This window comes from Phascolarctos cinereus, unplaced genomic scaffold (genome assembly GCF_003287225.1).
Source record: "Phascolarctos cinereus isolate Bilbo 61053 unplaced genomic scaffold, phaCin_HiC Scaffold_9;HRSCAF=440, whole genome shotgun sequence".
Classification (NCBI taxonomy): domain Eukaryota; kingdom Metazoa; phylum Chordata; class Mammalia; order Diprotodontia; family Phascolarctidae; genus Phascolarctos; species Phascolarctos cinereus.
In genome coordinates, this window is record NW_027556402.1 from 18,828,051 (window position 1) to 18,853,009 (window position 24,959).

Genomic DNA, 24,959 nt, shown 5'->3' on the forward strand with positions numbered 1-24,959 from the left:
ATATGAAAGTTTTCAAAAGCTATGTGAACTGCTAATAACCATATAAAAGATGGCTCCAAGTCACTAATAATAAATGAAAATCAAAATGACTTTGAGGATTCAGCTCACACCTAGCAAATCATCAAAGATTACTCAGGAAAAAAAATGAGAGTATTAAATATTAGAGGGGCTATAGAGAGACAGGAACACTAATTGATGCATTGTATAGAGCTCTGGATTGGTGCAATCATTCTGGAAAGCAATTTGGAATTATGTTAAGAAAGTGCTCATAAACTGTAACCTAGAGATTTCACAGTAAAGCCATAATATACCCAATGGAATGGAAAAGTGTATATTAAGTGCTAGGCTCTGGGAATACAAATAGAAAAAATGAGACAGCCCATGAGCTAAGGGAGTTCTCATTCTTATTAGGGGAAACAACGCATAGAGCAGAGTTCAGATTCAGGGCAGATGGAAAGGCCATGTGGTCCTTAAGATGCAGTGGCAGATGACAAGGTCCAGGAGTCCTTTGCACATGACCATGGAAGATCCAAGATAGAAAGGTCCCAGATGTCCTGCAATAATTATAGAAATACTTTTTACAGAAGCAACTGGAAACAAAGTAGGTGTCCTTTGATGGGTGAATGGCTAAACAAACCTGGTACATAAAAATGATGTAAGACATGATGAATGTGAAGAAGGCAAGGAGACACAGGAAGACTTAGGAATGGATACGAGGTGAAGTCAGCAGAACCAAAAAAGATATAAACAGAAAAAGGCAACAAAAATCAAAGCCAATGCTACATAATGTTAATGACCAAGTCTGATCCAAAGAAGAAATATGAGACTGCACTTTTCCATTTTCTTTACAGAAGAGGCTATGGATGTGGACTACACGGCTTATGTCGATGGACCTGAGTGATGAGCTCAGTGGTTTTATTGATTTGCTTGGTTTTTTTTCCTTTTATTTTATAAAGGATGGCTCTGAATAGGGGAGGAGTGGGATTTTTTTTGGGGGGGGAAATGAAGGTGACATTAAAGGCAAGACTATGAGAATTTGTACTTACTAAGGGCCAGGCATTGTGCTGCATATTGGAGATACAAATACGGGGGCTTGGGGGGGAATACAGCCACTGTCCTTCAAGAGCCTAGCACTAATGGGAGAAAGCACACAAAAGGGAGCTTAAAGGGGTTGGGGGGTAGGTACCACCACAGGGGGCATGGCATCCAAGTTGAAAAGCCAGAAACAAAGCAGGGAGGGGAATGAAGAACAACTAGCCTAGGGCACTCACAAAATGAAGCTCCCCACATCCCACCTCACCCATAGGAGAATGGAGCCAGCATGGTAGAGGGAGATTCCAAGAGTGAAGAGATCACAAGTACTGAAGCCGCTGGAAAACAGTGGCCAAGTCCAGTAAGTCAAAGCCAGCGGGGGAACGAAAGATGGCCAGCCTGGGCCCCTCCTCAAAACATGGATTAAAATGAATAAAAAGCAGAGGAAATGTGCCAGGTTCTAGCACAATCCTATTTCCAGAAACATCTTCAACCTGCCAAGATGTCTTCTGTTTTCGTCACCAGCTTCCCCACATATGGGACTCAAGATTCTCTTTCCCCAAACTCTCCACGTACTCCTGGGTGGGAGACTGCATTGGAAAGAAGCCTCTGACACAACGCAATTGCATTTTCCCCTGGACAGTGATTCGCTCCCTCCTTCAGGAAGGGCCTTTAATGCATTCAGTTCACTAAACAAACATTGCAACAGTAATGACTGGTAGTGCATCTGGCTGTTTGTTTGAACATTTATTAGACATAAATAGAGTACTGCAACGATCTTGGCGGATTGGTGTACAGCAGGTGATCAGCTGAGTTCGATACTATGCACTGTGCGCCCAAGACACTACATCTGACATTACATGAGCCAGAAAAAAAAAAAGTGAAATGAAAGGCAGACAAGCAGATGTCCTGGGACTTAGGTGAATGGAAAGGTCTAGGACACTCTGAAGAGGAAAGTGTACAAGAGAGGGATTCTACAGAAAGGAATGCAACATTTATACCGACTGTGTCTCATCCACATGAGACAAGCCCACCATGTGAAGGCACAGTGCGAGAGCAGGAACCGACAGAAGTCCCTAGCCCAGCCACGGACTTGCAATCTCACTGTCCAGCAGGGGCCGCCCTGGGCCGGAGCTCCCAGGACCCAGGCGGCTGCGGGAGGGGAGGGGACGGGAGTGCAGGGCCAGGAGAGGAGAGAGAGGATCGGGTTGACTTTGTCATCACAGTCCAGGCCAGCAGGAGGGACTGGCGAGTGGGAGGGGTTTCACTGCAGCAGAGCGGCAGCGGCGGCGGCAGCGGCGGCAGTGCTGGGCTGGGATGCGAGCAGAGACTCGCCGGGCACCGGAGGGCAGAGCACTGAGTGCACCCGCTGCCGGGACCCGAGCCCCGAACCTTCTGGGCTGTGCGCGGAGCGCCCCGGGGACGCGGAGGAGATCGCTTGGGACCAGCGAAGGAACCTGCCTCCCGCGGCCAGCCTCTCGCAGCTGGGGGTCTCTCTCCACGCAGGCGGAGGAGCTGGAGCTCCGAGCCGAGCCCAGGCCAGAGCCTCAGGGGTACCATGGTGTGCCACACTCTCTTCACCCTGCTCGTCTTCGCGACAGGTACTTTAGCTTAAGTTCTCCCTTTGGGGAAAGACCCGGGTTAGGGTTTCCGGGGCAGTGAAATGAACTCCGCCGGTGCAGACGAATTAGCCTCTATTTTCCCTTGCGAGTCTAGGATCTTGGTGTGCGTGTGCACAGAGGGGTGGACCTGGAAGGGGGAGAGGGGGGTTGGACTTGAACTTGGGTCTGTACTTGCGTCTGGATGTTTGAGGCGTGTGTGCGTCTATGTGCTTGGACTGGGGAGGAGACGGGTTGGGGGGCGGGGTTGGACTTGAACTTAGGTCTGTACCGGCGTTTGGATGTTTGAGGTAGAGAGCGTCTGACTGTGATATTTTTTTGTTTGTTTTTTATTTTTTATTTTTTCTGACTGCGATATTGACACGATGGATTCTTAGGGACAGACTCTGGCCCAGGGAAGGAAGAACAGGTGGGCGCTCAGCGGCGCGACTTCCATTCCCAGAGCCCAGGTTTGAGGGCTGCCCAGAGACTGCATGGGCTCCCCGGGGCCAGCAGCGCTGGCGGTAGAGATGGGGATGGGCTGTCACACCAGGGAGTGAAGGGGGCAAAGATGAGGAGCCTCAGCTGCCTGGGACGGGCTGGGTGCGAAAAGTTTCCTCCTGAAAAGGAGGGGTTGGGACCGCCTGCGAGGGCGATGGGGTGCCAGGCTCTGCCCCTCCCCGAGGCTGCCGGCTCCCTCCTTGACCATTCGGGGATGCTGTGACGAAGCAGCGCCCGCGGCCCAAGGGGCTACCGAGAGCGGGGCCGAGGAGCAGCTACTTGAGATCTGCAGGAGAGAAGGAAGCGAGGACTGAGGCTGCCTATCTGAAAGGGTGAGAGGTTCTTCCACTTACAGGCTCCATGCAAGCAGGACAGAGAACTAAGTCAGGCAGTCTTCCGCTCCTCCCAGCGCCACTGCATCCCACCTCATCCTCCCACCCACCCCCTGCCTTCCCCCGCAGACTGGGGACCACGCGCGCCATCCCTACCTGCCTCTGCTGTCTAAGGAGAAGAGCTCTCTCTCTAGATCTCCCAAGATCGGGGCGGGGCAGGGAGCGGGGTGGCGCTGAGAATGTGTGTGTGTGTGTGTGTGTGTGTGTGTGTGTGTGTGTGTGTGTATGTGTGTGTGTGTGTGTGAGAGAGAGAGAGAGAGAGAGAGAGAGAGAGAGAGAGAGAGAGAGAGAGAGAGAGAGAGCGCAAAGGAAGCTGGTCTCCTACCTTCAAATATAGCTTGAAAAAACCCAAACCAAAAACAACCAAAAAGTTAGGGGCCGGAGGATTCCAGAGGACAGCGCTGAATCAGGAGTCAAAGGGAACTTTCGAATTCCTACCCAGCCACTTAACTCCCTGTGTGATTTGTGGCTAATTAATTAACCTCTCCCTGCCTGCTTCCTCTCTGTAGAGGAAGGAAGGTGATTGGAGTAAATGACCTCTTAGGGCCCTTCCACCTCTATGATCTATGCTTAAAATGGTCAATTTGTGACAAACCCAGATAATACTTAAATTTCTGTCATTCTTAGACCAACTTTTTTCATCTATTATTAATAGCTAGCACGTATAGACAGGGCTTTAGGGTTTGCAAATATCTCATTTCATCCTGACAACAATCCTGGGAGGTAGGTGCTATTATTATCCCTATTTTGCTGATGAGGAAGCTGAGGCAGGCAGCGGTTAAAATAACTGTTCAGGGACACACATCTTTGTTTTTCTTTTTTTCTGAAAGGCAATGATTTGCCCAGGGCCATACAGCTAGTGTCAAGTGTTTGATCTGAGGCCGGATTTGAACTCAGATCCTCCTGACTTCAGGGCCAGTGCTCTATCCACTGTGCCACCCAGAGGCCCTCAGGGACTGCCCCGACTCTAATAATCTAATAACAATAATAATCTAATAAGAGTCTGAGGTCTGATTGGAACTGGTCTTCCTGACTCCGCCTAGTGCTCGATTCACTGCCTCTTATTAAATTGGAAAGTAGAATTTCAGGCCCATTTTTAAAATGGGAGGTTTCCAGAGATTGTTAGAAGAAAAAGAGATGTTAGAAAACATCAGTCCAACCTTCTCATTTTACTGAGGAAAAAACTGAGGCCCAGAAAGGGAACCAACTCGCCCAAAGAGAAGATTTGGGGCAGAAATAGTGGTTTCTTAACTCCTAGTTCACTAAGGGTGACTTTAGACCACAAAGCCCACATCTTCTGCATTCAGGAAAATTGCTGATTTTTTTCCCCATTAGTTGTATCTCTATATCTCTGGTTAATTGATATATGTGGGCACTCTATTTTGACTAGGTATTTGCAACAGAACAGAAGGAACCAGGCATAGGTTTTTCTGAATATGGGAGAGGTTCCATTCTAAGGAAATGTAACAGCAAAAATAATGAGCCATATGATTCTCTAATTCTTTTATTAGCAACTAGAACATAATTAACAAAATAAACATTTCTTTATCCAAAAGCCCTAAAAAGAATCCCAAATCATGAAAAAGAGAATATAAGAAAATCAATTACATATGATTGTACTGCATATGTATATTTAGCATTATGGTACCAAAAATTGCCCTTTTTGTCTGTTTCCCTGTCAGAACTGCCTTCTGCTCTCTTCTGTGCATTTAAAAATATTTAATGGTCTTTTCTTTTCTTTTTTTTTATCATAATCACTACCCCCCCCAGACTCTGCTCAAGTCACCACTCCCCTCCCCATAAAAAACCTTTCTTCATAACTATTAAATACAGTCAAGAAAAACACATTTGTGTCATATCTATATTATGTGAAACTGTTTCTTATTTTGTCCCTATAGCCCGTTACCTGTCCGTTTAGAGATGGGAGACATTTTATCAGCAGTATTCTGGAATCATAATTGGTTGTTGCATTACTGAATTTTTAAGTCTTTCAAAGTTCTTTTCATTTTCATTATTTTGGTTCTTGTACAAATAATTCCACTGCCTCTGCTGACTGCATCCTCTCTGACTCCCAGCTTCCTCTGAATTGTCCCTTTTCTTCATTTGTTATGGTTAAATAGTATTCCATTACATTCCTATGCAGCAATTTCCTCATTTCCCAATTGATGGATACCCACTATCTTTCCAGTTCTTTGCTTCAATGAAATGTGCTTCCATAACCATTTTTGTGCATAGGAATCCTTCCCTCTGACTTTGATCTCTGAATCAAGGGGTCAGAGGGATCCACAATTTAGTCATTGGATGGGGCATAACTCCAAATTGCTTTCCAGAATGGCTGGATCAATTTGAAGTTCCACTAAAGGAACATTGGTGTAACTGGCCTACTACAACCCCTCTGACAACGGTAATTTTCTTCTTTTGTTAACTTTTCCATCTGATTGATGTGAGGCAGGACACCAGAGTTGGTTTACTTGGTATTTCCTTAATTATTCATTATTTGGAGTCCTTTTCTTTTTTCATATAGTAACTGATAACTTGAATTTTTTCCCTTGAAAGTTACCTGTCCATATTTTTGACCATTTATCTCCTGGAACATGGCTCTTTTTCTTACATATTTTTTATCAGAGAAATTTCCTGCAAAAATTTTCATATTAATTCTTTCCCTTCCAATTATAACTGCACTGATTTTGTTTGTACAAAAACTTTTCAGTTTTATGCAATAAAAATTGTCGATTTTGCCTCCTGTGATCATGTTATGTCAAGAACTGTCCCTCTATCAGTAAATGAGAAAGGTATCTCTTTCCATTTTCCTCCTTTTAAAAACAAGATGGACTTTTATATCTAGGTCATATATCTATTTGGGGGCTTATTATGTATAGTATGAATTGTTGATCTAAGTCTAATTTTTCTCAGACTGTTTTTCAACTTTCCCAGCAGTTTCTATTGAATATTGAATCTCAACTCTAGCCATTTATTTCCTTGAATATTGTGCTAATCTGTTCATTTCCTTCTGGACTTTGTTAACCTAATCTGTTCCATTAATCAAATTTTCTATTTTTAACTAGTAATAAATAATAATAGCATTAGCCTATATATAGCACTTAAAGGTTTGCAAAGTCTTTATGTGTTGTATCTCATTTGATACTCACAATTATGTTGTGAGTTAATGCTGCTATTTTCCTCATTTTACCAATGAGGAAACTGAGAAAAGAAAAATTAAGGGACTTGCCTAGGATCACATAGCAGGATTCAAACTCAGGTATTCCGGGTTTAAAGTCCAGCACTCTACCCGTGGTACCACCCAGATGCTTCAGATTATTGTCATGATTCTTATTTTCTGGTACAGTTTGAGATCTGTCTTCCTCCTTACATTTTTCCCCATTATATCCATAAACTTCTTGACCTTTTGTTCCTCCAGATGAAGTTTCTAATTTTGTCTAGTTCTAGAAAGTAACCCTTTGTTAGTTTAGTTGGTATGGTATTGAATCTGTAAATTAATTTAGACTTTTTTTTTAGCACAGCCCAATCATGCACAATTCACACCTTTCCAATTATTTGTCTTTATTTTTGTAAAGAGTAGCTTATAGTTTCGTTCATATAATTTCCTCTGTGTGTGTGTGTGTGTGTGTGTGTTGATAAAAGTCCCAGTGATTCTTAAAATTCTCCTCAACTGGTCTCTTTTCCTTCTCCTAGCACAATTCTTAAATGGGAGTTGGTTCCAACCCCTGGTTTAACCCTGACAAGCCCCTCCAAAATGATGAGGATCATGCTGGTATCAGGCCTCCTGCACAGCCCTTCAGGAGCTGAGTTCACTTTGTGTGCTATTGTGTCCACAGGGCTCTAAGGAGTGTCCAGGTGGGACCTGTAAGGGTGTGCTGGCAAATATTTTAACAAATGGCTCTCCGGGAAAAAAAAAAGTACATTTGACATACTTTTATGTTTAATCTGAACTATTAACATTTTCTCCATTACTTTAAGACTAGACAATTAAAAAATAATTAACAAACCAAGCCTTGATCTGTATCTTTTGCTGATATCCAAGATGTAAATGCTCTGCAATGAAAGTTTAACAATGGGTCATAACTTGGAAAAGCTGGCTCGGCACACCCCTGCCTGTCTCTCTATGCAGTGACTTATCAGGACTGGTCCTGTTCCCCATTCTGTTCTGAAACACCAGTGCTGGGATCTAGCTTTTGTTTTTGAGAGGCAATGTGGTATAGTAAGAAAAAAATAATGGTTTGCTGCCAGAGTCCTGGGTTACAATCTCTGATTCAGCATTTACTAGCTGGGGGACCTGATCAAGTCACTAAAACTTTCAAAGCTTCAGTTCCCTCATCTCTTAAATGTAAATAATAAAACTTGCAATACCTTCTTCATTGTTGTAAGGAAAGGGTGCTGTAAATCTTAAGGTGATTGTGTGTGTGTGTGTGTGTGTGTGTGTGTGTGTTCTAAATCTTAAGGTGATATATATATATATATAATAAAAAAAACATATTTTTTATTATTATTCTTACCTCATTTGTGCAGGCATAGTTAAGAGTCTAGTAGAATCATTGAAAATAACAGTTTTTTTTTACTTCTGAATTTGTACTTTGGCAGTGGTTATGAGTGCTATTTGTCTGGAATTTAAGTCTATTGCACCTGGAGAAAAAAGTTTAAATTAATCCAATTATCCCTTAAGATTGTTTTCAACCAAAAGGAGTGCCCATTAGGACCAAAAGTATCCTGGGTGATTATTTCTATCAGAAAAGTACTGAATCATAAATTGTTTATGCTTACACTGGAGAGAAGGATTTGGAGGGGGTTGCAAAGAACTGAAATGGGAATTATTTTGTCAGCATTATTTTTTCTTGTCCCTGCAGTCTTGCCACCCCCTCCCTGTCCCTTCTTTTTCTGTTTTAAGAAATTTTCAGGAAGCCAACTGTTAAAATAAAAAAACAAACAAACAACAACAAAAATTGAGACTGAATATTTAAATCCTAGGAAAAAAGGGAAGGGGTAGAATGAGGCTTTTCTTACTGGGAACCAATCCTAACTATATATCTAGAGCATTTCCCCTTCATTTCTTCACGCTGACATTTTTATACACACTGAAAATAGACATCTATTTTCAACAACATCGCAAACGGGTCTTTGCATTTGCTTTTCACTTTAAAAAAAGAAACAAAACTTGTGTGGTTTTTACACCAAAAGAACCAAAGCAGAACATTTGGTATGTAATAGATGCTTGATAATCAAATTGTTAAATTGCTGAATTTATTTGAAGAGTTTTAAAAGTCTTACAGCTGTGTGTGAAGTCAACCTTGATGTCTCAAAATTTAAAAAAAAAACACCCTTCTTAATAATAGAGTGTGGTGTGGTTTTAACCCAATTTATTACTATTATATATGTGTATGTATGTATATGTATGTGTGTATATATATATATATATATACATAATATATATGTGTGTATATATATATATATATATATATATATATATATATATATATATACATAATATATATGTTACTCAATTCTCCTCTTGGACAGAGACAAAGGTAATAATACTGCCACTCTCATTTCTATCTCAACTGTCCTAAGAAGTTAGGAATTCTTTACATTCCTACCACAAGTTTCCTCAATCATTTTCTATGGAGGAAGATGGTTTAGAGTGAGAGAGGAGAGAGAGTCAGGGAAAGCAGTTAAGAGGCTATTCCAATAGTCCAGGTGAAAGGTGATGAGGATCTGAACTAAGATGATGGTCTCACGAGTGGAGACATGGGCGTATGGGCTGGAGATGTGGGGGCAGAATTGACAAAATCTGGTTAACTGATTAACTATGGAGCATTATGGAGAAGGAAGCCAAGGCCAATTCGGATATTGTGAGAATGGGTGAACGGAAGGATGGTGGCCCTCTACCTCGCACCATATAAATCTGCACCTATATCTACCAACTGTCTACAGAAGGGAGAAAGTATATATTTTTAAAAAATTTTCAGTGTGAACTTCATCATTAATAAACACAAACATTTCAATACACAAAGAACAAGAAAGAAGCTCCCATAAGAAACTGTGGACCTCTCTAAATGTCTTTATGTTTAAAGAAACATTTATCATCATCATCACCAATGCTGGGTTTCCCTCTCTCACCCAGCCTAGAAGGACAGTGGCCACTCACAAGCCACCACTGGTTAGCAGAGGAGCTTTGACCTGCTCCATTTCCAACCTGGGCAGTTTGATCCTCTTAGATAGGCTGATGGCTCCCTGAACCCAGGCTCTTACCACTCTGTTGGTGCTAGATTTACTGGTGACACCTGATACCTTAGCCCACTGCCTCTCAGAACTCCTAAACTCAACTGATGCACCAGCTGTAGGCTCCCTAGTAGCAAGGATTACAGGGGTGTGCCATCCCACTGGGGGCAGTTAGGTGGTGCAGTGGATAGAATGCTGGGCCTGCAGTCAGGAAGACTCATCTCCCTGAGTTCAATCCAGCTTCAGACATGTATAAACTGTGTGACTCTAGGCAAGTCACTTAACCCTGTTTGCCTCAGTTTCCTCATCTGTAAAATGAACTGGAGAAGGAAATGGCAAACCACTCCAATATCTTTTCCAAGAAAACCTCAAATGCGGTCATGAAGAGTCAGACACAATTGAAAAATAGCTGAACAGCAGCAAGAATCATCCCACTCAGTAAAAATATTAACGGTATAAAAGTATTAAAAAAATTACTTCCATCTATGTCTCCTCCTATACTTTTCCCCCTCCTTCCATGCACTTTAAAAAAAATCTTATTGATGTTCTTTTTTTCCCATATCTAACACTTCCTACTAATCTGGCCCCAACACAGAACATCTTCCTTGTAACAAAAAAAAAAAAAAGCATTCTTCAGAAAAAAATAAAGCAACACACTGGCCATGTCTACGTAACATAGCATATCATCACTTCTTCGAGATCAAGATTAGACAGTGTGTGTCATTTGAATTAAGGTCTTCAAGTATTGTTTTCATTTATACTTTTGTATTCAATACATTCTCTTAAGTCCTTAAACCATAGATTTAGAGTGAAAGGGTCTTAAGGGCCATCTGGTTCACAGACTACACACACACACACACACACACACACACACACACACAAATAAAGCAACCAAAGCCTAGAGAAGTTAAAGTCATACAAGTATTAAATAGCCAAGGTGGGATTTGAATGCAGAGCTTTACTCTAAATTTGTCGCTCTTTCCTCTAAAACAGGAAGCCTCTATTTGCTCATGACAGTCCTTTCTTTCCTCAACATCCATTCTTCAAGCCCAATATAATTCCATTACATTAATATAACTCGATTTGTTTAGCCATTGTCTCCTCCCTCCACCATGAGCACTGTCTTTGTCTACTTTTCTTTTTTTCCTACAAAGAGTGTTTATGGGACTTTCTGTCTATGGGAAAATGAACAGTCGGTTGGATCACAAGGTCAAAAGTTATTGACTTTTTCCTCAAATAATTCCAAATTATTCGCCAGAATGGTCAGACCAATTCAAAGCTTTATCAACAGTTTGTCAAAGCTCACTAACAACAGTCTCCTGGTAGTTTGGGTTAGATTCTAGAAAAAAAATGAGATTTATTATGTCATAGCAGGTGAAAGCTATTCAGCAAGGATAGGCATTGATTTGATACAGTTGATGCAGCTAAATGAAGCATCCTTGCCTGAGTTCCCCATTATGGTCTACCAGACACGAGAGAAACCCTGGAGTTCATCATGGGCATTTTACATAATGGCTCATCATGGCATGTTAGCAGACCACTGAGCCTGCTAAGACTGGAGGATGGCTTCGATACATTTTTAAGGCAAAAGTAACCTAACATGCTTGGGGGAAGGAGTTAGAGCATTGATCCTACCACATAGTCCTTGGGAGAAAATGTGTATCTCTAAACACTTTCATGAACAGAAGAGAGAGAAAAAAATTAATGAATTGGGCACACAATTTTTAAAAAAAAATTTAAATGGCAAGTAAAAACAAATAAACATGAGAATAGAACGTCTGAAAATAAAAAAAAAATTGAAAACAACCAGCACCTTTTGACACCTCATTTTTTAAAAAAAGAAAATCATTGATTAAAAGGTATTAACTCTGTCTAACACTAAGAATTTACACCAAGCAGAAACCTTGTAGACTTCACTGCCATTTGGTAAAAGAAAATAAAAGTGTTGAGGAATGGTTTTGATTCTATTACCTTCATTTTAATGCTGAGATTTCAAAATTCTTCATCAATGTTAAATAAGAATGATTTACATCAGGTAGTTGAAGAATCAGCTGTCACCACTTCAGAGTTGCAGCTGTTCAGCAACCTGAAACCTTTAACCATGCGAAAGAGTATCAGAGAAGTATTCCTTAAATATTTACTGTCCAGGCACTGGGCTAGGAAGGAGTTGGGTTTACAGGTACAAAAAAAAAAAAAATGAAGCAGTCCCTACACCCAATGAGCTTCCATTGCCATGAAATACATGCCTAAGGTAAAACTCATGATTAGACAATTTGGGAGCGCCCTGCCTCTCAGTTAAGGTGCTAAATCAAACACCTGGAGGTGTTTTATTATATTAAAAGGGGGCAATAAAAATACAATGGAAAGAAGGCTGGTTTGGGAGTGACAGAATCAGAGTTAGAATTCCAGTCCTGCTGTTTATTACCTGTGTGACCTTAATCAAGTCATTAACCTCTCTGAGCCTCAGTTTTCCTATCTGTAAAATGAGAGGCTTGGACTAGATGATCCCTAAGGTCCTTCCAGCTCCAACTGTGATCTCAAGTGGAGAGTCAGCATCGAATTTGCGTTTTCATTAAAGGAGTGGGTCTGAATCCTTCTGATTCCCACAATGAGATCATTGAAGCCAAAACATTGGCTGTTGGAGAAAGCACAAAAGACCTGTTTTTAGGTCTTCATTTACTTGTTTCAGTGCATCTAGACAATAGGCCAAGCCTCAGTCTCTTTATTTGGAAGAAGAGGAAGATAATGCCTATTTCAACCAATTCCTGGTAGTGTTATGATACTACACATGTGCTTCCTCCACATCTGGAGTAGTTCCCCTTGCCCCACTTTGAAATCCTTGCCTTTTTCCAAGGGCATCCTCATCTGCCACCTCCTTTGTGCATCCTTCTCTGAGCCTCCAACTGGAAATTACCTTTCCCTTCCTGAATCTGTCATACCACTCTGGACCTTTCTTTTGTAATTTTGTTTGTTTGTTTGTTTGTTTTGGTGAAGCAATTGGGGTTAAGTGACTTGCCCAGAGTCACACAGCTAGTGAGTGTTATGTGTCTGAGGCTAGATTTGAACTCAGGTCCTTCTGACCCCAGGGCCAGTGTCCTATCCACTGTGCCACCTAGCTGTCCCCTTTCTTTTGTAATTTTGTGGATTTCTGCAGCCCTCTTTTATCTCTCCTCCTGGGTTGTCAATCCCCTGTGTGGGCAAGGACTAAGTCTTCTTTTATCATATATCCCCAGCTACAAGCGTAGGGCCTGAAATATAGCAGTCGCTTAATAAATGTTGAATAAAATCGATCAGACTAGATAATGCATGAAATAATGTGTGAAAGCACCATATAAACGCAAGACATTTGTAGTAATTTTGGCTTGGACCTATAATTTCATTGAAATAGGGAATACCCAGTGTGGGGAAAAAAAACTCTATTAATGCTGGCCAACATCTATTCTACAACTTATAGTCTTAGAGAGCTTACTAGGATGCTGAGATTTTCCATAACTTATTATATAAATGGGAGTTATTAGTTGTAACAGTAGAAGCAACAGCAATAGTAATGGTAATAATGGTGATAACAATGGTGGTGGTGGTGGTGGTAATGGTGCTGATAGTGGTGGCAATGATGGTGTTCATGATGGTGGGTAGTCTGCTAAGATATAATGGTGTTTCAATCTGTGTCATTGGAGAAAGTACCAACATAGATGAAATTTAATTCAATAACAAACTCACTGTTTCCTAGTCCCTGGGGATACATAGACAAAAATGAAATAATCCTTGCCTTTAAGGAGCTTATCATCTATTGGCAGAAAACAGCATTTCTATGGAAAGGGGCCCAGTCTCCCATTCCCTTACCCTCACTAATACTATTAGTACAAAGTAGACAGATTCAGTCATGGGTCTTGACTCTTAGAAGGTCATTTTCTATTTAGCTCTTGATTACAGCCCTGAAACTCAAGGGCAACCTCCAAAATAAAGCCTAGGTATGACTGATTATGCTTTTCCCCTAATGTGGGTAACAGGATCCCTAACACAGAGTGTAAGATGGGTATCAGGTATGGGACAGCCTTTATTTCACTCACCACAAAAATTCGTAAAACCCAAAGGACTTATAAGGAACCGTGAACAAGTTCAGAAGTATAAATCACTCTAATAGCCTAATAGACCCCCTCCAGAACGTTGAAGAAAGTATGCTTAAAGGACATCATCATCACCAGCAAAATACTATGTAAAAGTATAATGGGAAAGGAGGGGAGTCAAGCTCACCAGGAAAAGCTGGGGGGTTTTCTTTTTCTTCCATCATTGTAAACCTCAAGAAATGCCACTCAGACTACCCGCTGCTTAAAAGGCATTAGACATTTCTTACACGTCATTATGGAAATGCTCAAAGTACTGAATATGGAATAATGCCATTATCTCAGGCTCTGTGCCTTCACAAAATATAGCTGCCTTTCTAATAGCATTGGTCACCTACCACTGCATCCCCAATGCTTCGCTATTAACTCTATCCATTGCCTTAAAAATAGATGGGGTTTCCTTTGGAAAACCCAATGAATAGCCGCAGAAGAATTCTAGGGAATGCTCCTGGATGGCCCCTGCTTGAATTATCTCATCATAAGATTCTGGCCGTGTACTGGGTGTTGCATTCTTTAGTAAGAGCAGAAATGGGAGGAAACAAGAGTAACGAGCATGTTAGTGACTACCTCTGCAGACCCCATGCTTTGTCTTTATTTTATACACTTTTCAGAAATACTTCCTTGTATGGGTGCTAAGCTCCTTGAGGACTGGAACTGTCTGGTTTGGGGTTTTGTATACCTAACACAGTGCCTGGCATAATAGAGGGTGTTTAATAAATGCTTATTGACTGATTATTAATTAAAGTTCCCTATGTAAGGGCTACATTGTACTATGTACGGTCTCACTACTGCTGTTGGCCAAATATCAAATTCTAAGATCTTTGTGCTTGACAGGTTGCAATGGTCCTTCTGTTTAATTGATTTATTTCTGCATGCTGCTCCAGGTCACACATCAGTCTTTTCAGCCACGAGATTCACACAATTCCTGTCAGTAAGCTATTTTCCCATACAAAAGAGAACATACCCAAAGGACCTACTAACTTATAAATGATATCTCCTCCATCAAATGAGTTTTAAGCCTTTGACTGTGGCAGAGAGTGATAGCAGATTTGTTTGCAACCCATAAGCAGGGGAAGTTGAACTATCATTATGGTGTAGGGGAAAGGGGTGATGAATTTGGAGTGAGATTCAAATCATGGTCTCTCTACTTTCTACCTTTGGGATCATGGGGAAGTCATTTCCCTTTTTTTGTGAGGGGGAGTGTCTCACTTTCTTCATCTATGTCTTTGCTGGTACTTCTTTTGCTGGCTAGGATTCCTTTTTTAAAACAAATTTTCCTATGGGCTTTTAGCTAAGTTTTTTGTAGTTTTGAGGTGGAAGAAGTCACGTTTTTCCATTTCTCATTGGACTTCGTGATCATCATTCAGTCAGGTGCTATTATTAGGCTTTGCCAGAACAGGTGTGTGGGAACTGGGTGGTCTGCCTCCGTTCACACTTTCATTTGGCTGGAAGGTAAGCTAAAGAATTTAATGAGAATGTGTGAAGGCTTTTGTCTGTCTCATGGGTAATCATAAAGTACTGCACCGTTTCCTGCTCCTGAAGACTATACAGTCATGAATTTCTGACCGCGTGTAGCATTATATCTGGTAGTGGAGAACTTGGTTTTCATTCTTGGATGTGGGCTGACACCAGTGAATATGGCCAATGTCAAAGTCACTGGCTTCTTCCCAGGCTTCTGTCATTCAAAACATACTCATGTTAACCTCCACCTCATTTAAGGGAGGCATGTTTAATTATTGAACGGCTGCCAACAAGAACATGGGCTGAAAAATGTATAATTAGCCAGCATCCTTGAGACAGCACTGACCATGAAAAAATCTTGTTATCAAATTACCTGGAACTGGTTATGTACAACTTGGACAAACCACTGCTGTTAACATCAGAGAAAAGGAAATGGATTGATCCTTTGCAATCAGAAATGTGTGTCTCACTGATTATTTGACAGCCATCTGGCATATCTTCAGGTTGGAATGAGTACAGAACATCTGGAAGTGCCATAGGTTGGACTGCAAAGGGAAGTATTATCAAGGACATAGCTAATGTCCTCCCTCTAGGGAACCACAATGGGAAAAGAGCTGGCTAGCTTGGTGGCTTGTGTGAGGCCAACGGTGCACAGCCTCTTGTCAGGACAAGCTGAAGAGGAGAAAGTTCTGCTGTGTGAGAGGAATCCATTCTCCTCTGCCTGCATTGGGACACCAAATTCTCTTTCCATTGCCTAGTGAATGATTTATCATTGGATAAGAAAGGTGGAAATAATAGGCATTGTAACTATGCGACAATGTAGCTATAACAATATAACTCTATAGCATTATACATACATAACACACAATATACATATACATATATGTACATACATATATATACCTATATGTCTATATTGTAGAGATATGTATGTATGTGTATATGTATACATATAAATGCTGTACTTCATTTTTCTCAATGAAACAGACCTTAGAAAGAGGTTGTCATTCTAAATGAAACTATATCAGGGCAATACTTGCTTGGAAAAACAGAGTATACTACTTTTTCACTTAAAATCGAATATAACTTTGAAGGGATGTCTATATTTTGTACAGGAATAAAATAGTACTTTAAAAAATAGTGTTATTAACTGTTTCTCCACAATTAACTTTGGTTATATTAACTGATAGGTGGCTATTTTGATCCAAAGAATTTGGAACAAAAAGATATTATATGTATATGTGTGTGTATATATGTATGTATGTGCATATATATATATATATATATATATATATATATATTTCTAACCACCCCTGCAATAATAATAATAATAGCTAGCATTTACATAGCACTTTGTAAATATTATTTCATTTTATCCTCATAACAACCCTGGAGGTAGGTGCTACTATTATTCCTATTTTTACAGATAAGGAAACTGAGGCAAATGGAGGTGGAGTGACTTGCCCAAAGTCACATAGCTACTAAGTGTCTGGAGCAGAATTGAAACTCAGGTCTTTCTGACTCCAGATGTAGCATTCTACCCATCATGACACCTAGCCGCCTAAGTAAGTAAGATATATTCAAACCACATAAATGAAATGGGGCCGCCTAGTAGGTCACCACCATTAGTGCTGATGAGATTTCTGTGTAGACACTGATTGGTGTGTAGTAATAAAGCATTTTACAGATCAAAAATGCTCCATAGATTATTGAAGTCCTCTGAGCAGTTGTAAGTTATCTTATGCGTATTTAAAGCACTTTGAGGGGCTTTTCTCCTGGACTTGCATGATTGCGTTACCTGAGGATTTTCTACAGATTTTTTGACTATACCAAGTTCCTCTAAAATGAAGCTTGGCTGAAAGCACTATATAGACAGGTATTTTTCCAACCATGACAATATGCATTAATGGTACTTGGGTATGATTACTCATCAGTATGCTCAAAGGGGAGGGGCAGACGAGAACAAGGCCAGTTAAGCAAGTAGAGTGGCCTCTCTGGACAAACAGGAATGGTTTGTGGCCTGGAAATAGAATTTGCTCTTGCAGTACACTGAAAGGGATGTAGGAGGGCTCTCTTAAATGTTAAAGAACAGTCTGTGAAAAAAGCACCATCACCCACCCCTCCCTCCCAAATGTGTATGTACCCACCTGCACATGGAGTTAAGGCATAATGTTGTGGAGGGAAGGAAGGAAGGAAGGAAGGAAGGAAGGAAGGAAGGAAGGAAGGAAGGAAGGACTAAAGGAAGGAAGAAAGGAAGGGAAAGAGAGAGGGAGGAAGGAAGGGAGGAAAGAAAGAAGGGAAAGAGAGAGGGAGGAAAAAGGAAGGAAAGAAGGAAGGGAAAGACAGAAGGAAGGAAGAAGGAAGGAAGGAAGGAAGGAAGGAAGGAAGGAAGGAAGGAAGGAAAGAAGAAAAGAGGGAGAAAGGAAGGAAGGACTAAAGGAAGGAAGAAAGGAATAAAGGAAAGAAGAAAGGAAGGGAAAGAGAGAGGGAGGAAGGAAGGGAGGAAAGAAGGAAGGGAAAGAGAGAGGGAGGAAAAAGGAAGGAAAGAAGGAAGGGAAAGACAGAAGAAGGAAGGAAGGAAGGAAGGAAGGAAGGAAGGAAGGAAGGAAGGAAGGAAGGAAGGAAGGAAGGAAGGCATAAACACATTACCTAATGAACACATTGGCAGGGACTTTCATTTTCATTTGCCTTGTATTATTATCGTTGAATCCAGAGCAGAGCCCCAAGACAGTTGTGTCCATTACCAGGAAGATCTGATTAAAACAGGAGGTCAGGAATATGGAGTGCTGTCTTGACTGCTGAGTCCTCTCAATGGACTCACCATGAAGGGACCAGTTTCATAAAAGTATCCAAAGATCACTGAATGGAGGGATATGGGACACCAAAAACCAATGTAGCCTACTTCATAATAACACAATAATAAATATACTACTTTAGGGCTTACAAAGCACTGACACACCCATACACACAAGGACGCATGCACACACATGCACATATACACACACCCTGTGAGGTAGGTAGTGCAAGAATTATTACTATCCTTTTAAAGTTGAAGGAACCAAAGTTGATGGAGGTTGAGTAATATACCCGATGTCCAGCAGCTAGTTAAATGTCAGTCAGGATTTTTACCTATTTCTTCTGACACTAAGACAGTAATGTCTGAACTTGTCGCTCCCCTGCTCAAGAAGCTTCCATGGCTCCCTCTTGTCTCATAAATCCATGCAACCCCCTTGGCTTGACATCAAGTCTTTCACAATTTAGCTCCAACCTATCCTGATGGACCAATTTCACATTACCTGCCCTCATACACTCAACATTCCAGTCAAACTGACCTACTTACTGCTCCCCACACCTGACATTCCATCTCCTGACTCTATGCTTCAGCATTCATTGTCCCCTTGCCTAGAATATCCCACCCATCCCCCCACCCCCTACACAATCAGTCTCTTAGAATCTTAACTGCCATTAAGGCTCAGCTCCAAAGCCGCCTCTTACAAGATATCTTTCCTGGCCCAGGTGTGGGTACTCTTTCTTCTCTGCCACACTCCCCCTCCACAATATTAAATTTACTTTGTGTATACTTTGTACTTACTTATCTATTTGCATGTTATTTCCTCCCTGTAAAACATCAGCCCTTTAAGGAATGCTCGCTTTTTCTCTTTCTCTCCCTAGTGCCTGACATAGTGTCTGACACATAGTAGGTGCTCAATAAATGTTTATTGAATAGACTAATATAGAATTGTGTACTACTCTTTCATTAGTATAAAATGAAATTTTTTTTTGCAAAGAACTTGGCTAACATTAAAGCACTATATAAATTTTAGCTATTGTATTATTATTATTATTATTATTATTATTATTAATATTCCCCTGTCCATCTCTATACCATCTTTCTCATATTTGTATTATTTGAAAAAATCGAGCTCTGAACACTAACCAAATGCTGGGAAGAGGGGCATTGCAGGGGGCTACAAACACCACGTTGGTGAAAAATGGGGATACGGTCTCAGCCTACTTTATTGTGTTTCACTACATAGACTTAAGTGAAGTGAAGGTTAGTCCACTGAGAAACCTAGAGCGGAGACCTTAAAGTTCATTCCTTTATTTTCACAGATGAGGAAACGGAGGCCTGGACCAAGATTACATAATAAATGAGGAAGGTCTTCCTGATTCCAGGTCCAACCTTCAATCTACTAAACTACGATGTCTGAGAATGACCTTTTATCTCTTCGTCATCACAGACAGTTTGGAGTTGGGAGTTTTTCTCATTTTAATGTTTGTAAATCACAGTTTAACCTTTGAAATTTGTTGTCAGAACACAGCATTTACCAGCCCAATAAACATGGGTTCTTGCTAACAAACTTTCCACATAAAAAGTAATTACAGTCTCAAAACAGCAGGCCCTGGCTCCTTTCCATCCCTTTTTCTCAAGCAATCTCTTTTAGCACCCGAAAAAGGAGGGGCAAAGATGGTTCCAAAAGGGCAGGCTCTGGTGTACCTTTGAACCTGGGAGGGCACAAGGAATCATTCTGAACCAAGAAATGAGCTAAAATAAGATGTTTGTGTGGGAGAGAGGAGGCCCTCCCCCCAGCTTTCATCTTCAAAGTTTTAAAATGTTTATTGCCAGGTGTGGTGGCACGTACTTGTAATCCCCAGTTGTCTGAAAGGCTAACACTGTCATCTCTTGAGCTTGGGCCCTTTGAGCGGCAAGGCACAATGCCAATCTGATGTCTGAACTAAGTTCAGAGATCAGATGGGGAGCCTCTGGGAGCCGATGGAGGAGGGGTGGGTACCAGGGGCCACTGGGAGCCACTGGATTCCCTAAGGAGAGACCATCTGGCTCAGATCCAAAACTGAACAGATCAAAGCTCACATGCCTATCACAGTGTGCCCCTGAACTTCCCATCTGGGAAAGTTAGAGAGCCTCAATTTAAAAAATTTTTTTATTTAATTAATTTTTAATAGTATTTTATTTGTTTCCCAGTCACATGTAAGGAAATTTTTTATCATTCATTTTTACAAGATTCTGAGTTCCAGATTTTTCTCCCTCTCTTCCTTCCCTCTTCTGAAAATGGTATGCAGTTTTATATAATTTATACATGTGCTATCATGTAAAAATCTTTCCATATTAATCACAGTTGCGAAAGAAGAAACAGGTCAACAGGAGAAAAAAAATTGCGAGCCTGAATCTTTAAAAGAAACATCAATATATATTTGTCATTAATCTTTTCCCAATATATTCTTCTCTCCCTTTCCCAAAGAGCCATCACTTGTAAGCCCTAGAAAAAAATTTAAATAATTAATATATTATTTTTAAAATCATCTTTTCCCAATATATCCCCCTCTTCTCCCCTGCCCAGAGAGTTATTACTTGTAACCCTTAGGAAGGAAATTATAAAGAAAAAAAGCGGTTTAACAAACCTAGCCCATAACTGGGTCTGACAATGTGTATGATATTCCACAGTCAGAGTCTTCCACTTCTCCAGTGAAGAGAGGGAAGTACATTTTTTTTCATCTATCTTTTGGAGATAAACATTGTCATTTTTATTAAACAGCTTTTCATTATTCTTGTTTTGTTTATTCTTTTCATTTAAATTGCTGTAGTCATTCTGTATACTGTCTTCTCATTTCATTCTGCATCTGTTGATTCATGTGAGTTTTCTCATGCCTCTCCTCCCATCTTTTCCTTGCTACCAATAACAAATATAGCCAGTAAGACCATATTCCACAACTCTTCTCTTGTCCCTAAAGTGAAAAAGGCTGTCTCTCTTGGACCAAGCCAATCAACCAAATCTAGGACAAAGGGGAACCAATAGGATTGATTTTTTTTCTACTTCTGAACTACCTATATTGAAGACTACTTATTTATATATGAGCAACAAAAATTAAGAACTTAATCATAGGATCCTAGATTGATAATGAAAAACAACTTTGGGGGCCATCTAATCTAGCTCCTTTAATTTGTAGATGAAAAAACCAACTTGCCCAGGATCGTATAGTGACCCACATCTTCTGATTCCAAAATCATGCCCTTTTCCACTGTCCCATGATGCTTCTAGGCTGTCAATCATCACTAAAGTAGATTATGAGAATGGTTTAGACAAATACACACACAATATATACACAGTCACAAGAGCAGTAAAGAATCAAAGAATCTTCAAGATGGCCCTAGACCTGAGCATTAAAGAGAGCTGGTGTTCCAAGATGGAAGAAGGGAGAGAGTATGCTTGAACACTCACAGCATCAACTCTAGACCGCAATATAATCAGTTGACAGTAGAGTTCTAGGGTACTAAAAAATGCATTACCAAAGTTGGATTAGGTGGTATTATAATTTATTGGGCACAATTTGTTATAATAATGATCATGTATGACCTGGAGTCTAAAGCTAATTTGGTGGTCTCAGTGTCTCCCACTCCAGTTATCCTTTGGCCATCAAATCCCATAAACATTATGTCAGGGTTTCTGCTGATCTTTCCCACTAACTCTTCCTTATCATTCCAACAACTTGGCTGGCCACACATTTGTAATGTTAGGAACCTAGACCCCAAGATCTGACTTAGCAGGGAGATGGAGAGCTTTAGTTCATCCTGGGGAAAGCAATGGTAGTCTTGTAATTTTTTAGCCTGGCTATGTAAGGTAGTTTCAGAATGGAGCTATGAACCTGTGTGAATGTGCTTCCACCTGGAAAAGACATTAAGTCTGGGTCCTACCTGAAATATGCCCCTGCAGGTTAAAGGAGTGTTCCTCTCCAACAAGGTCCCCACATAAGATGGAGAACTCTAGGTGTTTTAATAATGTTGGTCCTAGGAATGATGATAAAATGGTCCCAATGGTTCTTTTCAGTCATTTAGAGCAATGGCAGTTGTTCAGTTGTTTTTCAGTCATATCTGACTCTTTGTGACCCCGTTTGGGGTTTGTTTTCTTGGCAAAGATACTGGAGCAGTTTACCATTTCCTTCTCCAGCTCATTTTACAGATGAGGAAACTGAGGCAAACAGGGTTAAGTGACTTGCCCAGGGTCACACAGCTAGGAAGTGTCTGAGGCTGGATTTGAACTCATGAAGAGGAGTCTTCCTGACTCCAGGCGCTACCTAGCTACCCCAGTGGCATCAAATTCGAATAGAAATGAGGGCAGCACATATTGACCTGGAAAACTACATACTAACATCGTTTGTGTTCTGTTGTATTTTTCTTTATTTCCATTTTAATCTAATTCTGGCAGCACTCCTGTGATCCCTCTGACCTAATGGATGACTGTGACTGACACACTTTCTCTCTCCTATGGAGACCCAAGGGCCTCCTTCCTCTTCCCACCTCGCCTCAGCTCTGGCTGGAGACTAAAAATGTTCTCTGTCATTTTAAGGGCAAAATTTCTCCCAAGTCTTATGCCAAGCCACTATTCATTAAATCGAATCAGTCAGGGTTTTAGTGACCATCAATTTTTCTTTGTGTTTTTTATATATAGAAGTAATAACATCCCTATTGAAAAGGTGACTTGTCAAGGCAATCAGATTGTAAGTACTGGCTACTTTCGGCTGGCATCCTGGGACGGATTTATTCCTCCCTCCCTCTCTTCTTCCCCTCACTGGGCAGAAAGGAGACCAGGAATCAATCATCCTGTGGTTCAGCTGCCAATTAGGTATTCTGAGCTACACCTGTTTAGTGGGCAGAGGGAAAAGTAAAGACCCAGGTGGCCAGCTCCCAGCAGTATAATCTTACCAACATGCCTGTCAATTCCCGGCAATCTCTGGCCCATTCCCTTACCGCCCAGCCTCCAATGTCACAAAGGTCACCTGCCAAATAATTCCCTGTATTTCAGTGGGATACTGAAGCTGCCCAGAGCAGAGTGCACCATTCTGTTTCTGCCCCCTACACTTCTCATCTGGGGAAGTTAGAGAGCCTTAATCTTTCTTTAAAAATAGTGACATATTTTGTTGTTAAAACCATCTTTTCCCATTATATTCCTCTTCCCTTCCCAGAGAACCATCACTTGTAACCCCAGAAATTTTTAAAAATCATTAATATATATTATTTTAAATATCACCTTTTTGCCAATATATCCCTCTCCTCTCCCCTACCCAGAGAGCTCAATCTTCAATAAGATGGAGGAAATTTTTCTCCTCCCACTCTAGTCCATTTTCCACTTAACTGTTAAATTGATCATGTCACAAACACCCCATTCAGTAAACTCCAATGGCTTCTATTACCTCCAGCATAAAAAATAAAATCCTTTGTTTTTCAACGTCCTTCATAATGTGCTCCCTTCCCACCTTTCCAGTCTTCCTACGCCTTCCTTTCCTCCAAGTACTCTATGATCCGGTGACACTGGCTTCCTTGTTCCTCAAACGAGATCCCCCCCCATCTTCTAAGTCTGTGCTTTTGTTTTGTTTTGTTTTTTGGCTAGGAAATGGGGTTAAGTGACTTGCCCAGGGTCACACAGCTAGTAAATGTTAGGTGTCTGAGGCCGGATTTGAACTCAGGTCCTCCTGACTCCAGGTCAGTGTTCTATCCACTGTGCCACCTAGCTGCCCCTGTGCATTTTCATTCGATGGCCCCCATACTGGAGAGCGGTTTCCTTTTAGCCTCAGGTAGAGTCTCACCTTTGGCAAGAAGCCTCCACCCCATGGTCCTTAATCTTAGTGCCTTCTTTCTCTCTGCGGATTATTTCTAGTTTTCCCCATATTTATCTTGTTTGCACATAGTTATTTGTGTGTCGCCTCTCCCATTCTACTGGGAGTCGAGAGCAAAGACTTTTTTTTATCCCCGGTGCTTAGCACATTGCTTGGCACATCTGTTGTTGTTATTCAGTCATTCAGTTGAATCCGATTCTTCAAGGACCCCAGCGCTGTCCACAGGCTTTTCTTGGCAAAGATACTGCAGTGGTTTGCCATTTCCTTCTCCAATGGATTAAGGCTAATAGAGGTTGAGTGGCTTGCCCAGGGTCATACAGTTAATAAGTGTCTGAGGCTGGATTTGAACTCAGGTCTTCCTAACTCCAGGCCCATAGCTCTATCCATTGAGCCATCTAGCTGCCTCACCTGGCACATAGTAGGGCCTTAATAAATGTTTGTTGTTTGCTTCCTTGGTGACTTCCTTCTTGCTGTGGCTTCTTTCTTCTCCTTCCCCCTCAAAATCAAAGTCAGGGCCAATTCTGAAATCTGGTTGAGTTGCCTGTCCACTCTTCGGAGTCTCTGCCATGCTGCCACTGCTACGGGGGCCCTTGCCAGTAACTGCTCCCTCTGTCACCTACCCCACTATCCACTCAGCCAGAGTCAGGGTCAGCCCCCTTGTGCAAGAGCCTGGATGATGTTCCAGGATCCTGTGCCAGGGCAGGACAACTGCCGCTTCTGGGGTTGGACTCTGCCTTGCTCTGCCTGGCTGGCACCAGAAGCCAGAGAGAGCATGTAGCCCCAGGCTGGTCCACCAGATCGGTGAGATCAGGAGCTGCCACGTGGGAGAGCTCAGGCAACTCCCTGGGATTTTAGCTTATCAGGCCAGGACTTGAAATCCCTTCCTGTCAGGGGTCATCCTCTCTGATTCAGGAAACCCCTCTTGCTGCCAGCTGGCCCCACCCCGGAGAGACCCAGGAGTTCCTAACATCTTGATTGCCCAGTGT

The 24,959-nt window shown here is 41.4% G+C and overlaps 1 protein-coding gene and 1 long non-coding RNA gene across 2 annotated transcripts in view; both read left to right on the forward strand.

Annotated features, from left to right (window-relative positions):
• The first annotated feature begins 2,548 nt into the window (after positions 1-2,548).
• Positions 2,549-24,959, forward strand: part of PARM1 (prostate androgen-regulated mucin-like protein 1) — a 129,512-nt gene continuing 107,101 nt past the window's right edge. Inside the window, exon 1 of the mRNA XM_020988470.2 lies at positions 2,549-2,633. Within this exon, the coding sequence (XP_020844129.1) occupies positions 2,591-2,633 (43 nt within the window). The 5' untranslated portion in view covers positions 2,549-2,590. The remainder of the gene's footprint in view (positions 2,634-24,959) is intronic.
• Positions 16,625-20,909, forward strand: LOC144455260 (uncharacterized). The gene is made up of 2 exons (XR_013483978.1): positions 16,625-16,907; positions 19,456-20,909. It is a non-coding gene; the product is annotated as an uncharacterized LOC144455260 (long non-coding RNA).